We start from the raw sequence: 20,097 nt of genomic DNA on the forward strand, positions 1-20,097 counted from the left end.
GTGTATCTGATGGTGAGTTTGGTTGGGGGCATGATGGAGTTCAGGTACACGTGCTGATTGCTGCAGATGTGTAAGGCCTCAGAGGTTTTTTTAGGAAAACAGCAGTAAACATGATGACAAAATAAAGTAATATGTGATTTTTTTAAGCGCCTTCAGCTATTAAAACATGTTAATTTAAGACATATTCACATTATATTTATGTTACTGAGACATATTTAGTTCAGAAGAGGGAGTTTGTAATAATCATTGTTTTCTAAAGACAAAATTTGACCTGTAAGAACTTTGTGTTGGGCCCTTGCTCTGCTGAAGGCAGTACAAACTATCCCCAGTGGTGCTCAGCAGAAAGGATTTTTAAAAACAATTAGAAAAAAACTCCTCGGGGCATCTATGGAGCATAACACAAATGTCAGCAGCAGTAGGATACTGAGCTGTGACACTTCTTTTTTAGTATGACACAGTCACTAAGGCCTCATTTTACCTAAAACGCCCCAATCCAATTAATTCCTTAAGCAACCGTTAAACTTCCACTTACTAATAAAACTGTTAAGCTTTCACTTAGGAGTAAAAACTTTACTGAAGTCAGAGTTAACAATAACTCCTCACAATCCTGTAGTTCTTGATAGATTTGTGTGTAAAACTCCATCCAGGCGTTAATTGTTGGGTTCAGTAGTATCAGACATAGCGCAGCTGGAAATTTCTCAGTTGAGGAGTTTAACACTCCAGAATAAATAAAAGAGGAGGAAGATTGCTGGGAATGGTGACTGCAGGGTGGCATGCTGAAGGCTGCCGGGTGTGATCCATGTTCCCAGATGTGTCAGTGGTACGAAGACGTGTGAGAGCTCCCTGACTTCCAGTGCTGTTCCGTGTGTGGTTTGGTGGAAGATGTTCCAACTGGGAATTGTTCTTGGTGCAGCGTTTTCACTGAGCTCTCTATCCAGCAGGTAGACAGACATGGGTGCCTACAAGTACATCCAGGAGCTGTGGAGGAAGAAGCAGTCGGACGTGATGCGGTTCCTGCTGCGCGTGCGCTGCTGGCAGTACCGCCAGCTGTCGGCCCTGCACCGCGCCCCGCGCCCCACGCGCCCGGACAAAGCCCGCAGGCTGGGCTACAAGGCCAAGCAAGGTAATGGCATGGACAGGTCAGGTCCCCTTGCCTCACTGGGGAGGGACATGGCTTCCTGCAGTGACAGCAGAGTATCAAAGTCTGAAACTGAACTATCCCCCAATAAAGGGAAGTGTCTTGCATGAAATGAACAGAATATTGTAAATGTCCTCGGTTGGTAGCGGTGCCCACAGCCTAAAACCTTAACTTTGCTTAATTTGGCATCTGTGCCTTCTGTTGCATTCTGGCAGGTGAAGCTCAAGTGGGCTTTGGCCTCAGTTTTTGTTCTTGTGCAGTGTTAGTGCCACACAATTGAGCAGGCATTTTGATATCCTAGGTTTGGGGGATGTCCTTACTCTACCCAAGTTTTGTCATCTGTTACTTTGACTTCTTTCAGGTGACTGAACTGTGAGCTTCTAGCACCTTGAAAAGAGCTACCAAGAGATCTGGATAGAGACTCTCACAAGAGCATGTAGTGACAGGACAAGGGAAATGGTTTCAAACTGAAAGAGCAGGTTTAGATTAGATACTACGAAGGAACTCTTTACTGTGAGGGTGGTGAGGCACTGGAACAGATCGCCCAGAGGAATTGGGTGATCCCATCCCTTGCAGTGTCCAAGGCCAGGTTGGATGGAGCTCTGAGCAAGATAGTCTGGTGGAAGGTGTCCCTGTCCATGGCAGGGGGTTGGAAGTGGATTATCTTTAAGGTTCCTTCCAACCCAAGCCATATTATGACTGTATTACAGCTGCGTGCGCCTGAGCAAGATGATGGAGTTTGTACTGTCATTGAAAACCAGATACTGGTCAAGGAAAGAAATGGGAAAAGTGGCTATCCATGTGTGACTTGTAGAAATCCATTTAAAAACCCAGTATATTTATTCACAAAGAAAATAAGAAGCTAGGACTTGACACTTCTGTCACTGTTTGTCTAATTTTGTCATTTCTCAGTGACGAGATTCAGCAGGGTTTGTGGATGGCTTGTGCTCAGTGCTTTTTGCATGCTGCCATCTGAATTTCGGGTAGTGGTTTTGCTGGTTGGTGGTTTTTTTGGGTTGACGTTTTTTGTGGGTTTTTTTTTGGTTGGTTGGTTGGTTTTTTTTTTTTTGCTTTTTTTTTGGTTTTTTGGTGGTTTTTTTTTTTGGTAGGTTTTTTTTTTTCAGTTATTGTATTACAGTATAGCTATAGCTGATCTTAGTTGGTTTGGGACTGGATAGTGGCAAGCTGCCATAAGCTCTGGTTTGGAGCCAAAACCAGTTGCATCAGGATATCACTTTTCTTACTCCTTTGTAATGAAAATAACAAAAACATCTTGCACTATGCACCTCAAGTTGTAAATTTTGGTAAAAATTGGTAAAAGTACAATTGCTGCTAGAATTGTTGTCGTTCCTGAGTCGCTGTTTGTTTTAGGTTACGTTATTTACCGTGTCCGCGTTCGCCGTGGTGGCCGCAAACGCCCCGTCCCCAAAGGTGCAACCTATGGTAAACCTGTGCATCATGGTGTTAACCAGCTCAAGTTTGCCAGGAGTCTTCAGTCTGTAGCAGAGGTGAGTATTTTGGTTATTGCTCACAAATTTGGGTTGGAAAGTTTAAGTCTGTAAAAGCCAAAAATACTCAGAGACAAAAAATACAGAAACAAACCAGCTGTTTTGTTAGTAAGTTGTTAGTAAGATTTTGAATAATGGTGGTGGGAAAGCAGCAGTCTTTAAAAACTCTATTGAGACAATAAAAAGAACTATCCAGACTTTTAAAATGGGGTCTATGGGAACCACTTGAGTGGTTTAGTGAAGTTCATACTTCTCAAGTATGCCACAATATTTGTTATGAAAAACACGTAACTAGTCCAAGTCACAGTAAAATAAAGAGCTAGGCATGAGAAATAAGAACTTGCATGTGCTAAGGTGTGGATCACTAGCTGTAGGTGATGGTCCTTTCACAAAGTACGTGTGAGTTCCTGTCTTAAAGCCTGTAGCACCTGTTTGTGTAGTGGTTCTGCACAGCCCCCTTAGATGTATTGCAGGAGCTGGAGGCAGTGTGCCAGAGACCTGCTTCTTTGTAAAAAACTGGTACCTCACAGGCACACAGCTTGGTGGTTAACTTATTTTTAGGTGAGATCTTGTTACTGAAATACTCAAAATGTAAACTTTGATTTGATGAGATCTTGTAAGCTTCGTTGCTATCACAGTTGTAGTTGGAAGAGATGAAGTTCTCACCTTTACCAAAAAAACCCTCTTTCAGTGGGTTAGAGTTAATACCAAGCTGCATTCTCAGACTAGACATTATGGAAGAAGGGTGAGTGTCATTGCCTTTCCATCTTGAAAGAAGACTTTTCTGTTCTCAAGACTTTAAAAAAATTTGCTGAGTGACTTCTGCAAGTTGAGTATGATGGGATTTTTTTTTTCAGGGAAAAAATATGAATGGGACATGCTTATTTAAAAGAGACACAGGTGATGAGTTTGAATTAAAAATGCTATTCTATTTTCAGTGCTCATGGCATTCTCTTCATATGTGTTCCCAGATACCTGATGCCTAATCACATGCTCGCTTAGGATAGCCATGGAAGAGGTTATTTGCCCTCAGTTTTAGCTTCAAATTTTCTGAATCTGACACAGTCTTTCTGGAAGACTTACGGAAGTGCAAAGCCTCAATTGGAGCTCCCATCCTCAAATAGAAGCTGGTCAAGGATGATTGGTGTTCTAATATTTCATACAGGTGTTGCTTTCACACTAGAATAAAAGAACTTGAAAAAAGGTTATTCCATGTGCAGAAAAGAGTCAAGCTGTTTAGGAAAGCCTGAAACAATAGTTTAAGATCACATTGGGGAAGAAGATGAATGGAGTCCATTGGTTCATGCTTCCCCATGATGATGATAAAGTCCTACAATTAAACACACTTAGTGTGTTTTAAATAAGGAGTATTCTTGACAGGAGAAGCAGATTGAGTTGCATAATTGCTATTTTCTGCTTTGTTTTGTTTTCTAAACTAAGATTGTGTCTTCCTAACCACAAGTGAGGATAGGAATAGCACACACTAATATGCCAGCAGTGGTACAAAGATTTGTTGCATCAGCTATTCTTTTACTCCTACCAGTGCAGGCTTACACTCTGCAGAAATTTCTTTCTCCCCTGTAGCTTTGGATGTGGAAATTAATCACTTTCATAACTTCCCATAAAAGATTGTTCCATCACCCCAAGTGCAGTTCATGCTCTTCATATTCATGTTGAAGTTATTCTTAACATTGTGTTTTTACTGACTGGGTGCTTCTGTGTACAAGGAGTTCTTTTGTATACTAAACACCTTCCTGCTCATGGTCTTTATAACCTATTTCATGCAGGAATCCAAACATCCTTTTTTTTTTTTGTAACACAGTGTTCTTTTCAGCTGTTACTTTTCCTTGCACCTTTGCAGCTGGAAGGGGGTGAGTTTTTATAGGAAAAGAGGTTGTCCTAGGGAAAATTGAAATTTAATGTTTGAGTTAGTAATATTTCTGCATGAAGAGTGCCCTGCATCCATGGTTTTACAGCCTGTTGCATTTATTTTTTCCTCTAGGAACGTGCTGGCCGTCACTGCGGGGCTCTGAGAGTCCTGAACTCGTATTGGGTGGGCGAAGATTCCACTTACAAGTTTTTTGAGGTGATCCTGATCGATCCTTTCCATAAGACCATCAGGAGGAACCCCGATACCCAATGGATCACCAAGCCCGTCCACAAGCACAGGGAGATGCGCGGGCTGACGTCAGCCGGGCGCAAGAGCCGCGGCCTCGGCAAGGGCCACAAATTCCACCACACCATCGGTGGCTCGCGCCGCGCCGCCTGGAGGAGGCGCAACACCCTGCAGCTGCACCGCTACCGCTAATCCTTGTAAACGTGGCCATCCAATAAAGATCATGCAGGTTGTTCAATTCAACAGTGCTTCTGCTGCTTCTTGGGTTATGTGGATAAGCATAGCATTCTCCAGGAGTTCTAGTGTTTCCATATTTTGACAGGCTTTTGAAAATGTAATTTGATACTTGTGGAGATTATAGGCCCCAAGTATAGAGTTCTGTGATGGGTTTCACTTTGGATAACATGGAAGGACGTGTGCAGTGTGTATTGAAAGCCCAAGGGCTGGTCCATGTTCTTTTTTCTCTTGGTCTGAGTTTATTTAGTCACTGTTTGTAGGTTGGGGTCTCTGTCCTGTGCTTGGACTGAAGACCAGCTTTGATCTTGTGCAATGAGATGTAAACTGAAAGTGCTCATTTATTTTTTATGGGTAATTAAATACTAATGGCTATTTTATTTTTCAAGTTCTGTTTTTTTGTACTTCTTCAGTGTCAAACCAGCTCTTGGGCCTCTCAGCTACAAACATTGTCTAAATGAGCTAACACAGAATAGAAAGGTAAAGCTTGCTCTCTTCATTGCAGTGCACAGTATTAAAAATGTGGGCACATTGCAAAGAATGATAAGATTTTAGGCTGAATAGTAAAATACTGTAGAGTAGGTATTTAATTTGTCAAGATTGAGGGGAGACAATTTCTTAAACCTTCCTTTTGATATCAGAACAGAAAACATGCATCTGTGTTAAAGAGCTGCATTCTGATTTACTCTGCATGGTTAGGTGGTAGAAATAAACACATTTGGGTAACAGTTAGAGATGAATGTATCTAGACTACTTTTTGTGAAATCACAGTATGACCTTTTCAGCATGAAGTCAGTTTGCACATAAAGGCTGGGACATTAAATGCAGGTCCTGGTAAATTAGGTGGATGGCTGTTGTTGCTTCCACAGATTCTGTATTATATCCATTAGGTAGTGATGGGAAAAGAGGTTGATAGAAGGCTGTAAAGAAGGTTGACAGAAGTAGCTGTGTCTTCCTGGAACTTCAGCTTGGGATGTGGAATGTTTTGGTTTTTTTTCCTGAAACATGTTAAACATTGAAACATGTTAAGATTTTCCTTTCAACTGAGAAGTTCACTTAATACTCCACTGTGTTCACGAGTGTAAGGTCCTACAGGAGGGTGGTAGTCTAAGGAAGAGACATTTTGGCAGTGTGTTCTCAAAGCCAGGAATTACAGCTCAAGGTGGCAATTCTTTGATGACATGTTTGGTTCAAACAAGAAAAGTGCAAAATAATTAAAAAGTATTAAAGCTATCTGCTCTAAACATGGGAGATTTTTTTAGCCTCTCCTTTAAAGTATCACTGATGTTCTTGAAAGGTAGTCCTGTGAGGTTATAGGACAGGAAGTGGAAGTTTCTTGGAGCAGATTTGATGATGAGTGAGGTCTCCCCTGAGCATGGAGGGGGTTATTGCAGAGAGGGGGCTGCTCTGTCTGCTTTGTAGATGTAATGGCTTCAGCTAGTGCCAGTATGGCCAGTGTGTCCGTTCCTTTGGAATTATTTTAGATTATAGAGTAGGAATCAGGCTCTATTTTTAGAGCCCAGCTTTTTAATTCATTAGCTGTACAGAGCATGTTTGAGCAACATGGTCTAGAAAAAGGTGTCCCTGCCCATGGCAGGAGATTTGGAACTAGATGATCTTAAAGGTTCCTTCAACCCAAATCTATGATTTTTTTTTGGCAACAACTTCAAGACCGGTGATACTGTACTGGGGTTGTTAAGCTGTGTGGGACTCTTGTCATTGATGAGGGAGGGTGACAGCAGGTGATGGGGCAGATGGCACTAGCGCTGTGTCATTTGCCAGCTTTCAAACCTTGCAAGCACATGGCAGGTGTCTGGCAGGTGGTAGGTCTAGAGATGTACCTTAGGTTGGCCCTTATGGTCCTGTAATTCTTTGGACTTTAAAAGAAAATACTGTCCCGTCTAAAGTTTATTGAAAACTGCTGATGACAGTGTATCTAAAGGGGTGTGGTATCTAGCAGACCAGTGAGGGAATTTGAAACAGATGGTGGTGTCTTCAGAGGATGCTCATGGTATGTACAGCTCATTCCAAGTCTTTGAGATTGCCTTTGTGTCTTTCCATGCTAGAAGTGTCTCATGCTCTTAAGACAGGATTTTGGTTTTGAAGGGACATTGCTGTGCAGAATTTATGTGAAATGGAAAGACTAATTATAGTTTATTAAAATCTTTATTTTAAAAAGACAAAACATTGAGGGAAAAACTTTTTTGTTTGGGGTTCTTGGCTTGAGAAGCCAGGGGTAGAGAGAGGTTATGTGATCTCTGCCTTTCCTCCTTGATTCTCAAACCTGTTGTGCAAGTTCAAGAGATTGCAAGTAGTCTGTGTTCCCTAAGATTATGGTAGAAACCAGTCACCTGAGACAGTCCTAGTGAGAGGCTGTGAGAACAGTCCTCCCCAGACACCAAGGGTCTGCCTGAAAAAGGGACACTAAGCTGTAGCTGAAGGAGGGCAGGGGGAGGGAAGAGGAAGCTTCAGGAATTACACTAGGCAAATGTATTAAGACATGGAGGAATCTAGTAATCTGTTTCCAAGCCATCTACTTGGCTCTGTTTGCAGGACTGATCATTTCTCAGTCTGAGCAGGCATGTTTTGGATGTAATTAAAAGAGCTGTCTGGTTTCTAGGCAAGATAAAATGAATACCACAGTTAAACTGCAGAGAAGTGGGGCTGTACAGTACCAGGCTGGTTCAGCCTGGTTTTAGGTGCTGTTGAAAATAGTTGACTGTAAGCTTTTATTAGGTTGGATTTCACTTTTGTGTCAGCTGCCTAGATTAGCTAATCACTCAGCTTTTGGTACAAGGTGAGGACCTGGCAAGGGCACTATTTCTGTCCCGAAGGGTGGGATGTGTAAAAACAGATTGTGTGATTTAGGATGTTCCTTAAATAAGCAAGTAGGAAACTCCCTTCCACATAGCTAATAGAAGTGCTCATTACTTGGCAGCAGGAGCTGAGTTGCAAAGTAGGGACTCGCTAATCAACAGCGAGTGTGATTGTTTCCTTGCTTTGTCTCCGAAGCATTGGGAATCTCTGCGAGGCAGCTGTGTGCTGCTGGGAGAGGCACGCTGGCACGATGCCTGCAAAAGGCACAGATGCTGCTGGAGGAGGCAGTTGGCTCCTTCCTTGCAGCAGAAGGTCATGGAATTTCGCTGGTGATTTTTGTGGGGGCCTTAGAATGAAGTAATTAGCGATGGAGGAGAGTTATAGCTCGACTTTCTCACTTATCTCTGTCCTTGTAATGCAGCAGTTGTTCCCTAGCCTTGACCCAGTAAAGTGACTGCCTGTGAAGAGTTCTGTACAGCTAATGAATTAAAAAGCTAGGCTCTAAAAATAGAGCCTGATTCCTACTCTGTTATCTACTCACTCTCCAGGCTGGGAAAAAAACACCATATTTTTGTACATCCCTTTTCTTTTCCAGCAGACACAAGTCTAGTTCGGAGAGTATCAAGCCAAAATACTCAGAGTGATGGAAACACTGCTGCAGCCACAAAAAAATCCAATTTGGATTTGAATTGGATGCTTTTTTCTGGGGCTTTGAGCAACCACCAACTTTTTGATCCAGTCCTTTTAAAGTAATTATTTGAAATGTAAAGCTGTATGAAAGGATGGAGAGAGCCTGTAGGTTGTTCTCTTTATGTGTCAAGGTTCTGAATCAGCTTCAATATAATAATTACACACAGAGTGTTTAGGTTGCAGAGCCTTGCTCCCTACAGTTAGGAAGTGTCTGAGCTACACTGCTTACACAACCTTTAATTCAGTGGCTATCCTGCTCTTACCTAATGGGCCAGAAGAGGCCTCTGGCAAAGCCAGGACTGGAACCCAGTTCTTCTGGACCCCTTGTCACTACCTGAAATTTAAGAGAGCATGCTTTTCTTTGGTATCAAATGATGTTCAATGATATAATTAAAGGCTCTTATTGTAATGAAGATGACATTCAATCTCGTTAAATACTGTCATCTCTCCATCATTCAGGGAAGAAACGGAGAGCAGGGGTATCCTGGAGATCAGAGAGGAGATGCATGATTAAATTAAGCCTGGCTCTGATAAGACCAATGTTGGCTGACACTGCTCTCTCAAATGGCAGGTACCCCTCTTCCAAGCCTTCTCAGATCTCCCTGCTCTTCTGGTGCCAGGCCTTGGGAAAACCTCTCTAGTCAGTATGTTGTACCCTAGCTGACTCCATAAGGGATTTCCAGTCTGTATCTCCTTGCACAAGAGCAGCAGAGGAGTGCCTCTGGACCCAAGCTGGCTGTCCGTGTGCAAACTGAAGAGTTCTCTTGGAAACAGAGGAATTGAGAGGCACATGAAGGGGAGGGGGGGGGAACTGGAGGAGAAGTAAAAAAAAAAAAAGAAGAGAACAAGTAAGCTGGCTTTCAGTGGGGCTTGTTAGTACTCTGGTGCTGCTCAGGGACAGGAACACCTGGTAGACAAGGCTACAGCTAGCCAGGGTCCCTCAGGGCTCATCAGCCAGGCCTGTGTGGGTCAGTGCCCACAGTAGAAAGCTGGCTGAACAAACCTACAGCTCCTCAGAACCGCTCCACCGTGTCTCTGGTATCAATCTGCTTTCCTGAAACACCAGGCAGCGGCTGCGCTTCACCAAACCCAGAGCAGGAGGACAGTTCTCGATGCTGTGAAATAAATGTCCTGTGTCCAGTGCTCAAGCCCTCCATGTCCCAGGCCTTGTCACTAGGCTGTGTGTCAATAGAGCAGCAGGCAGAAACCAAGACCCTGTTAACTCTGCCCTGTGTTCATGAGTGTAACGAAAACGAGTCGTCATCCCCTGAGAGCTCATCCACCAAGCAGAGGAAGTAGCTCATTAGTCCAGTGTTCACTCATTCATTTATTCATACAGTTTTCTTGCAGCATTGTTTTTCTGTGACTAACAAGCAATTATTTGAACCCTTTCCTTGTATGAGAATCGCAGCCCTTCAACTCATCTGCTGTTACAATCCACCTGCCTCTCTCACGGGTTTCATGATTAGTCAGATAAGTTTAGATAGCAAGTTACACAACCTTTATAAATTATGTGTTTTGAGCTTTGTGTTTTCAGCTCTTTCAGAGCCATATATAAAAATAATGTGTTTTAAGTTGCTTTGTTTGCAACTATTTGGAAAGCAGTTTTGCCAAGGCACAGTTAAACAAAGTCATAATGAACCTTTTAAGCAAAACAAAAAGTTTTGTATTATTTTCACTTTGCAAGTTACTGCTACGGGTGTTGGTGGAGAACATCTGCTTAAGATCTTTTTTACAGGAAAAGACACAAATTAAGATTCAGCTACACAGTGTAGCTGAAAAGTCAGTGTGCAAGTAAAAGGACTTCTCTTGAGGTTTGGTTTTTTAAAAATAGAATTATAGAAAATATTTGATTCAATTGGTTCTGTTGAATCTGTAGAATCTAATCCCCAATCTTAATCTAAGTAGTTTTATTTCTGATAGATGCCTGGTAGTCCTTTCTTAAGAGGCAGAGACTAAAATCCATATAAGCTAATAGTAAGATACTAAGTTTTTAATTTTAGACCAATGATTTGTGCTGGGAAGCTGATTGCTGTCCATTGTAAACAGCAATTTTAAAGCAATAGTTATACCATATCAATGGGAAACACAAAATAAGCTGATTACTGTAAGTTACACTAAAAACCCAACTCTTAGATTTATGATTTATGTTGCTGAGAAGGAAAACAAAAATGAAAACACCATGAAAAACTGAATCACTGTTCTGACTCCTGAGGCTAAATGAAAATCTCCAGTATAGTTATTATTTTCATTGGCTAGTTTAATAAAAAATACAAGAATCATAAAACTATGTAAAGCATACATGAGTTCTATTTTCTCCAGTGATGGTCCCATGTGTTTAGAACTGAAAACTTCAAAATGCCTCTCTAGCAAACGATCTCACCTTCTAGTAGGTGCTATTCTGACCACATTCTGAAATTTTAACCTGTTTTAAGAAAAAAAAAAATAAGAGGAGTTTTGAGCATGAATAATTCTGTTAGCCAAATCATGACTGTTGAAATGAACCACAGATATGAAACTTGATGGTTTTTGCAGATACTGGAAATTGTCCTAAAATCACATTAATTGCATTACAGCTTGAGCACTGCATTGTATGGTACTTTCATAGGAAGTTTGTAATAGCAGTAAAGGCTGAAGCAATTTTGTCCTGTGCAGGGAGTCAGACAGAGAACCAGGGAAGTGACTGCCTTCCGTCTTCCCCCACTTTGGCCCACCCTGAAGTGGTAACCCTGGACCAGCTCTTTCAGCTCCCACCAGCCAACCCAAGCTGACTCATCTCGTTTGTCCTGGGTTTATTTACAGCTCTGTGCAACAGACTACTGCTTGCTGCTGACTCTGTTCTTTTTGTTGTTGTTGTTGCTGTTATTCAATAGGAGTGAGATTGCCAAAGTTGTGGTTGTTTGGTTTGTAAAAGATGAGCTGGTCAGCTTCTTGTGCCAATGCTGTTGTCACAAGAGCTGATTGTGACTGTCTGTCAGGCATGGTGGGGAGGAGCAGAGGTGGGAGAGCAGTGGGGCTGAGCAGAGGTGACAGAGGTGGGAGAGGGGAAGGTGGGAGAGCAGTGAGTCTGAGCTGGCCAGCTCTGAGGCGGGAGACCTCCTAATTCCAACATAGACACAGCGTAATGTGTCTTGCTGGGTGGGATCTGTGACCCAGCACTGAATTAAGACTTGGCATTGCCTCAAAGGGAAATAAAACAAGAAAAAAATGTGAATGGCCATGCAGGGCCAGCCCAGAGGTCTAATGGGCACAGTGCCTGCTTTTGACAGGGACCAGCCATGGGCATTTGGAAAAAGGCTGGTGAGTGTGGAGCAAGTCCAGCCCTACATGGAGCATCTCCAGTTCTCTGAAGAGCAGGGTAAGGATTTCCTCACAGTGTGGTTGCCCTCATGCCAGCAGCCACCCAGGACAGCTGCAAGCTGTGACATCCAGCACTGGCTGGGAACTCCCACAGGGCTTCTGGCTCAGCAGGTGCACGGGCTGGATCCATGTGCGGGATGGCATCTGAAGGCAGATAAAGAGAAAATTATTGCCTTGACTCATAAGTGCCTCCTGTAATTTGAAATGGGAAGTGGAAATACAACCTGTTTTGATGGTCTGCTCCTGGAAGCTCACTGAACCAGAGACTTTCCAGATGACTCAGAGCAAGATGGTTGTTTGCTGAGAACTGCTGTATCAAGGATTTGGCAGGATTATATAACAAGCCATTGTCCTTCACCCCAGTAATGTGTCTTGTCTGTGAGACTGATGCTTACAATTCACCAGTGTGAGGAAGAGCAATAAAACAAAATGGCAAGTGCCTGGAGGCATCTTCAGGATGCAGCTGAGCTCCTGCCTGGAACAGATCTATTATTTGCTTCTAGACATCGCACTCCAGTTCAGGAAAACAAGATAAAATTTCACTGCTAGTCTCATGATGCCACCCATTCCTTTGCAGTGGTCCTGTTTAGGTTGTGTTTGCCATAGTGTACCTCGCTGTATTTAGCAGGAGCACCAAAACTAGTTGTGGAGAATGTACCTCTTTCTTTGCTAAGGATCAGACAGTGAACTCTTTGGGAACTGGAGCAGGGCTGGCTAATTTTGTGTGCTTGAATTTTGCTATGTCTCTTTAAGTGCCCCTCCTGGAAAAGATTGCACTGGATTGTGCTTTGGTGAAAATTATCAGTGTTTGTAGGTGAAGGTTAAGAAGATCCTTTCTAGGATGCATTCTCCCAGTTCACAGGGAAAAAAAACAAGCACCCCTGGCACAAGAAAACTCTGCCAAACAAACAAACAAAAAAAAGAAAACCCAGAAGAAACAGGAATGGTCCTTTTTGTCAATGTCTGACATCAACTTTTTAAGAAGATAATTGATTATGTCAGGGAATTCCAAGAGTATTTCCAGTCCTTGGAACTGTGTTTGAAACTAATTAACTCTGTTCCAGCCAAAACCAGCACAAGACCCAAGCTGGGAATTGTGTTTATTTGCTGATGTTCATGTAACAAGAGATGAAGTGACCATGATGATTTTATTAAAACTGCAAGCGCCTCACCAGGAGGTTTTGTTGGTTTGCCTGTGATCACTAGAAGGAATGAGAGAATTGGCTTCCTTCCCTCTTATTTGTAATGGTTTAGAGCAGAAAGTTCTTACTCTGACTTGATGCAGAGAGCCAGTTTTGCTGCATGTGAAGCTGGTAGCTGAATCTGGCTAAACGCACATCTGCCTTTATTCACAAGGCTGATAATATCCAGCTCTGTTTCCATCCCATCAAATACAAATGGTCCCTTAGCAGGAATATTGTTGTGTCAGGAGTAATCTGGGCAAGTCGCTGAGGCATAACACAGCCAGACCCAAGATTCAGGACAGACAGAGAGGTCAGCATTTCCACTGCCTGCACAAGTGCCAAAACTGCAAGTCAGATTAGTTTGGATACTCAGCAATGTTTGTACCCAGAGCTATCCCACCAACACATTTCTAGGGCCCTACAAATATAATTTGGATCTCACGCTGGTGTTTTGGGGTTACACCCTTCTGCTTTCAATAGAGTTATTCCAGATTTATCTGGAACCTGAGTTATTTTAAGAAGCGCTGTGTACTTGCAAATGCCTCAGGTTTGTTTCTAGCAAGCTTTTGCTCTTGCTACCAATGCCTTGCAAAGGGTTTTATGAGAGAGACTCCATTTGTTTTAACAGTTAAATTTTTATAGCTGGAAGCAATTTTCTTTAGTGTAACATTTCAGGAGCCCTTTATGGCTAGCGATATTTCATTGAATGCCTGAAGACTGAGACCTACTGCATGACTTTATCATGTATAAAGATTATTATCTGACATAATTTGGTGCATAGCAGGCTTATTTATTTAAAAGGTCACACAATCATATTTCACCCCTGGTAATGGCATTTTTATCCATTTAATAGGTTTATCCTAAAGCATATTTATTCCTAATGCATTTTATTCAGAAGCCAGTTAATAACTTTAACTCCTTAGGCTCTTAGCAGGATACAGAAGCCAGCTTTTCAGAAGAATTTGACCAGCTGGGCCTAATCCAGCAGCACACAAGGTCCAATACAGAGTCCCATGCATCATCTCTTGATTCAACTCAGCACCTTGAAGCTGTAAGTCATCTTTTGGACTCCAAGACAACAATCAGGGAAAAAAAAACACTGTGCTGTGTAGAGCCTGGAGCTGTCTTGGCCCTTGAGCTGCCAGCTGTCCTTTGGGTAGTTACAGATAACAAGTCTCAGGGCCAAAATGCATTTTGGTTTATTTCCTAGAGAATTTTTTCAGATTTGACTATAGTTGCCTTTGTTTTGCCTAGATGTAAAAGGCAGTTCTCTCTCTCTGGGCCAGTGGACCAATGGCACCTGTAATGAAAGCTGTTCATTTTCTACAAACTTGTGCTATTTAAGGCCCAGATGCAAGTCATGTTTGCCTCTGTTGGTGACTGAGTTGAGTTTTTTCTGGAATTTTCCTTGTAAATTACACCAGTAATCACAGTAAGTTTGTGCTGTGCAGAGGGGAGAAGAAAGGGTGATATATAAAACCTTGAAGGAGTTGGGGCTATCATTTCTGTTTGTGTGTCCCTTTCATAAAACCTGCAGAATTTCCCCAAAACAAGGAGAAGGCATCATTTGCATCTCTGCTCTGCCCAGGGTGAGATTTATGTTTGTGTTGTGACAGTACATCTCTCCAAGAATGAACATAGCTTACAAAGAGAAAAATCAAACTGAGCTTATGTTTTGGTGGCCTGGAGGGTTCAGAAGGGGAATGGTGGAGCTGAGCTATGAGAAGACTTCTGAAGCAATGGTTTTGATCTGGTGACAGCAGTGACACCACACCAGGGATGTCCTGGCCAGCACCATGTCATGCAGTGCCAAGGTGATTGCTGCCAGCCTCCAGCTTAGCTAACTTCCTAGAGAGCTTTGCTGCTTTGAAATAAGGTGCTCTTCAGGACATTGTGATATAAAAGAGTTGGGAAAAGACAGAGGAAAATACAAAAATCCAGATTTAGAAGGGTATTTAGTACAAAAGACTCCAGAATGGGAAATGCAGCTGCCCCTGGAGAGGTTTGGGTGGTGGGGAGAAGGGACTGGCAGCTGACAAAGCATAAGGCAGCAGTTGTATGCTGACTGTGCCTTCAATACAAGACTGCTGATGCCTTCTCTGAGACAGCACAATGTGTCAGAAATCACCTGTAGCTAAGTTGTGTGTGTCTTTTTCAGTGAAGGCAAAGGGTAGGTCCTTGTACATCCTTTGCACTATCCATTCTGCTTCTCTCCCAAAAATCCCATTTGGCCCAATCAAGCAGTGTATATTCTCATATTTTTCTTGTTAGGTGATGCTTTGATTTCTGAATAAATAGATGATATACTGACAGATTAAGGAACTTACAGCACAAAAAGAAAAAGGTGGGCAGTGATATTACTGCCGTATCAGATAGGCTTAATTAACGTAGAATTAATGCTTTATCCTCCTAGAATAAAAGTCCAAGTCATCACCTTCCATTAAAATCTACAGGGGCAGATGAGGCAGTGGTAATACATCACTATTGCATGAGGTTGTTTCCCATCAATTTGACCAGCCCAGGACACCAGTTGTACTACCAAATACTGTGAAGAAAAAGCATGCCTGCAATAATGCTGGGTAAGAGAAAAAAGTGGCAGGGTTATGTGCTTCAGGCTATAAACTGACTGCTGAGGAGCTTAATCAGGAAGAGAGTTACCCTATGGGCAAGTTACTATATGACTGTCTATTATGAGCTTTTATATCTTCCTCTAAGGCTCTGATACCGAGAGACAGGATGTGAGTGCAAGGGGATGGTTTGTGAGCCACATCCTCTGCTTGGTTATACTTAGCTCTGTGACTGCACCACTCCCAGTACCTAAGCTAGCTGCATTTGTGTCATGTAGGCATGCCCTTAATGGGCAGCTTTAAATTATTCTATATTTAGCTTTTGCTTCTTCCTAAAGCATTCTGCGCACATTCAGCCTATGAAGGGATGTGATGACAAGCTAAAGACCTCAGGGACCTCCTTATCAGGATTTCTGTTTGACAGAGAGAAAAAAGTGCACCAACTGAAAGTGTTAGAGATATATATGTTAAATTGGAATGGAGAAAAAGTAGGGCAGGGGGTCAGAAAACACTGTGTAGGGCTTGACCCAAGCTGACTCTAATCGATAGAAAAATTTCCACTGGCTTCCAGAGGCTAAGATTAGTTAGATGACTTATGGCTATTTATATCACTTAATGTACGAAAGAAAGTCACAGTTACAGCTATCTTTATAAAGACTTTTAGAGGGCAGTATTTAAGGTAGTAACTGTAGATAGCAAGTGAATCTCTGCTTTAAAGAAACTGGAAATGCAAGCATGGGTTTTGTATCAGTTGCCTCACCTACGTGTACTTGTATGAACTAGTTCCATCTGCAGTTGTGGAGCACAAATTATTCAGGACAGACAGAGGGTTTCAGGAAGATCTCATCACACAGACTGACCAGAGTGAAAAAGAATGACAAAGAATTTTATATGGGGGAAAATATCTTTTATTTTATTTAAACCATTGTATGCTGTAAACAACCAGGGAAGAGAACCTGGACTTACTGTAGATCTACTGTGCAAATGTCAGCACTGTTCTGAGCATCAGTCAAAAAAGACAAATAAGAGGTTAGGAATTTTTCCTGAGGTAATAAGGAAAAAAAGAAATAGAAAACTTCAGGAGCTGTTATGGCATGAAAAAATGCTGTTCCTTGGCACTCTTCAAGTAAACAATTTTTTTCTCTTAGCAAAGTTTATGTTTTGGGATCAAACCAGTATTATTGTAAATGTGCCAGGTACTGAAGAAATCCAACTCATTTGAAAGCAGAAATACCTGCTGATGGAAACTCACACGTTCCTGGCTGATGTGTGGCTGTTTACCAGGATTAGGAGGGCCTCTCCACGGGGACAGAAAGGTGCAGGCATTCGGATCCAGCCTGAGGAACCACCAGCATTTCAGGCCTGAGGAAAAAGAGTCATCAGCTTCTACATACCTCTGCTGAGGTGGCCAAAGTGCATCCTGTCCCACCATCCAGCTATCAGCTGCACTTAACATTTAAGTCAGCATTAGTTGGTTGCAACAACATTGTGCCATCTCCCACCCAGAGGTAGGACAGATGGGAATCACTCTGCAGCCTCTGGAATTTAAATATGCTGCTTGAGCTGCTCCATGTGTGTGGGCTGGGAGGAAAGAGGGGTAAATGTTTGTGTTCCTTCCCAGGGGTGGGAAGGGGTTTGAAGAAGCTGTCTGTCCCACCTTCTGTGCTTTTTCCCTTCTTCTGCCCCTTCATGTTTCAATGCCTCACTTCAGTCTGTTCCCAGAACCACGAATCTTCTGCAGACAGCAGCAGTAAACAGAGGCTGAAGGATTCTAAGGACTGACCAAACACACAAATTCCCAATCACCCCTCCACTGATCATTCAAGTGCCTGCCCAGCCTTCAGGTTGGAGAGGTGCCATGCTACTGTGAATGCCAGCAGTACACTGCGTCTCCATAAAGCCAGGATTTGTTTTGCCCTTCATGGAAAGCTGAATCACTGACCCTTGCGGGGACCAGGGAACATCCACTGAGCATCACATCTTTAAGGGAATGTTATTTGCAGCTCAGCAAGTAACACTAAAGTTTTAGCAGCCAAGCTAGAGTCAAAGAGAAGCCCCTCAAGAAGTAGCCCAGGCACCAGGACTTGGCCAGCGCCCAGAGCCACAAGTTGTTAGCCAGGTGTTTGCTTGTGTGGGTTTGGAAGAGGTAGGCAGAAAAAAGGCTCTAAGGAAAATTTGACCCTCTTATTACATTGGCAGAGGGGAGTCTTTTTCCAAGTTAGAGGGCAGAATAAAAACCTTCATGCTCTCTAAGACAGTTTTCTTCTCCAAACATTGAAGTGCCTCTCATGGTCTGCTGTGGCAGTCCACAGCTTTGTGCTGAACAGCAGAACTAGAGCACAGGAGTGGATGGGCCATTTCTGAGACCTCCTGTGGAGACTCCAGGACAGAAGTCACACTGTTTGCATCCTGTGGCCACCCACAGCCAGCTCTGCCTGCTGGAACTTCTCAGGAAACACACCTTTTGGTGCCCTTGATGTGGACAAGGATGCTGTGTGAGGCTGGGTGGTGGGCCCATTATTTGCTTTTTGCTATACTACATCCCTAAGAGAAGCGCTTGGCTCTTGCAAACCATGTGTGTGTGTGTAGCCACCTCAGGGAAGGAACCAGAAAGTATGGAGTATGGGAGCACAGAGAGCACTCCTAGGTCTGGATGGGATGTTCTGAGATAGGAGAGGGAAGCAAAATAAATATATTCTTTTATAGAAGATAGATGGGGATTGGCTTCAGGACTGCCAAGTGTGGCACCAGAGGCAAGAGCAGGCTGAAACTGCTATAATGATCCCTGAGAGTCTCAAAAGTAGATAGTAAAAGATACTAGAGGCTGGAATCTCTCTGGGAGTGACAAAACCATGTCCTGGCAGTAAATAGGATAGACTGAGATTGGGAGCAATAATGTGATGGCCTCTCCCTACAAACCTGCGTACATTGCCTTTCCCATTTGTCCCGCCAGGCAGGAGCAGCAGCATTTATCCTTGCCCACAAAGGAAGTGAACAAGCAGTCCTTCCCTTTACTGACCACTCTCAGGAATGGAGTCCATGCACCCATGCACCAAGGAGCCTCCCTTGAGCACCACAAACGGCCTGCAGGCCAGGAGGACCTTTGGTCTGAGTGCCAGTGCCTCCATACTCGTCTATGGGTTCTTCCACCACCACCTGCAAATCGAAACCTTATCCAAAAGCAAGAGTTCTGTAGGGTGTTTTTAGCACACCCAGCGCAGTTCTGTAGGGGTTTTTAGCAGACCCTGGGGCTGATGACCCACAGTTAATAAACATTACTCAAACATCTGTTTTGTTAAAATCCAAATACAGCATTAGAAACCCCAGAGACACAGAATACACAGAGAGGACTTGCTCTGTTGTTGTTCCTGACATCCAAGCTAGTTTTCTAATAGTATTTGATGTATTCACTACCTTCTCCTTTGAGTCCGTAGGCCAATTGAATCTGTTGAGAGGTTTGAGATGCCATGATAGGCTGATATCAAATATGTTTTATTTGTGCTCTGTCCACAAGGACCAGCAGCCAGGCAGAGGAGTGAGCCAGAGCCCTGAGCATGGGGATGGAGGGTGGGCCATCCTGCCCTGCACCTGCCCCTGCCCAGGGCAGGCAGCACTGCTTGGCTGCCAGTCGTGCAGGCAGGGACTGTACAAGAGCCCAGAGGGCAGCATGGCAGGGCTTAGGAAATGTAGTTTAAAATCGGTGTGAGGAGGAGAACTGGGAATATGAAGAGCTTTTTCTGTAGGAAATTGGGGCTGGGGGATGAAGGGTCTGGAGACAGTGATGGATATTGAGTGTGGACCAAGAGGAAAGCTGTATGCCTCCCAACTGCTGACCATGCACAGGAAAATGGGAAAACTCACCCTCTTATCTTATTTGAGAAGCAATGAAGCTCACACAAACTGACCTGTTTACCTCATTTGAGAGGAGAGGAAACTCACCCAAATTAGGAGGCAGTAAACTACATTTAGCTGCATTTAACCTCCACTGGTTAACCTCATTTAACTCCACTGCCTCACTCTCAGTCTGGAGGTCAATATAGTCCATGAAGCCAGGCATCTGCCTCTGAACCACGGGGTCAGGGAGAGCCAGAGCTTCACTTTGGGCTCTGTATTAGCTTAATGAAGAGTCTTCCTCAAGTTTCTGATCCCTTTTTTGTTGTGGTGCATTTTCTTCGTGGGTTTCCTTCTGGGAGCGGGAGTATGGGGACCCCGGTGGGGACGCCCCTATTTTAGGTTCTCTGGGGGCGCATCCCTCCCCCGTAGCGGGAGGTCTGTTCCCAGAGACATCACTGCATGATATAAGGTATTACAGGCTGGAATCGCTCTGGGATGACAAAATCACATTCTGGCAGAAAACAGGAGAGACGGAGATTGGGATCAGCTGTGTGATGGCCTCTCCTTATGGCTGCAGAGGGAGAGACTATGGCTGCAGCGGTGTGTGTGTGCGCTGCCGAGAAGGGTCTCTCCCGGATATTCCCCTTTC

General features: G+C 43.4%; 1 protein-coding gene across 1 annotated transcript; it reads left to right on the forward strand.

Moving 5' to 3' along the window:
- Positions 1 to 917: 917 nt before the first annotated feature.
- Positions 918 to 5,005, forward strand: RPL15 (ribosomal protein L15). Its single transcript, XM_005423373.2, has 3 exons — positions 918 to 1,123; positions 2,510 to 2,646; positions 4,649 to 5,005. The coding sequence occupies exons 1-3, from the start codon at positions 952 to 954 to the stop codon at positions 4,952 to 4,954; spliced, it is 615 nt and encodes a 204-aa protein (XP_005423430.1). The 5' UTR covers positions 918 to 951; the 3' UTR covers positions 4,955 to 5,005.
- The last annotated feature ends 15,092 nt before the right edge of the window (positions 5,006 to 20,097 follow it).

The sequence above is a fragment of the Geospiza fortis genome, unplaced genomic scaffold (genome assembly GCF_000277835.1).
Source record: "Geospiza fortis unplaced genomic scaffold, GeoFor_1.0 scaffold231, whole genome shotgun sequence".
Lineage (NCBI taxonomy): Eukaryota > Metazoa > Chordata > Aves > Passeriformes > Thraupidae > Geospiza > Geospiza fortis.

What these genes read in the sequence shown, in the direction of transcription:
- RPL15 (XM_005423373.2), top strand. Translation starts at nt 952, where the DNA reads ATGGGTGCCTACAAGTACATCCAGGAGCTGTGGAGGAAGAAGCAGTCG. An exon ending in GGGCTACAAGGCCAAGCAAG is followed by an intron (nt 1,124 to 2,509) that starts GTAATGGCATGG and finishes TGTTTGTTTTAG; the next exon opens with GTTACGTTATTTACCGTGTC. An exon ending in GTCTTCAGTCTGTAGCAGAG is followed by an intron (nt 2,647 to 4,648) that starts GTGAGTATTTTG and finishes TTTTTCCTCTAG; the next exon opens with GAACGTGCTGGCCGTCACTG.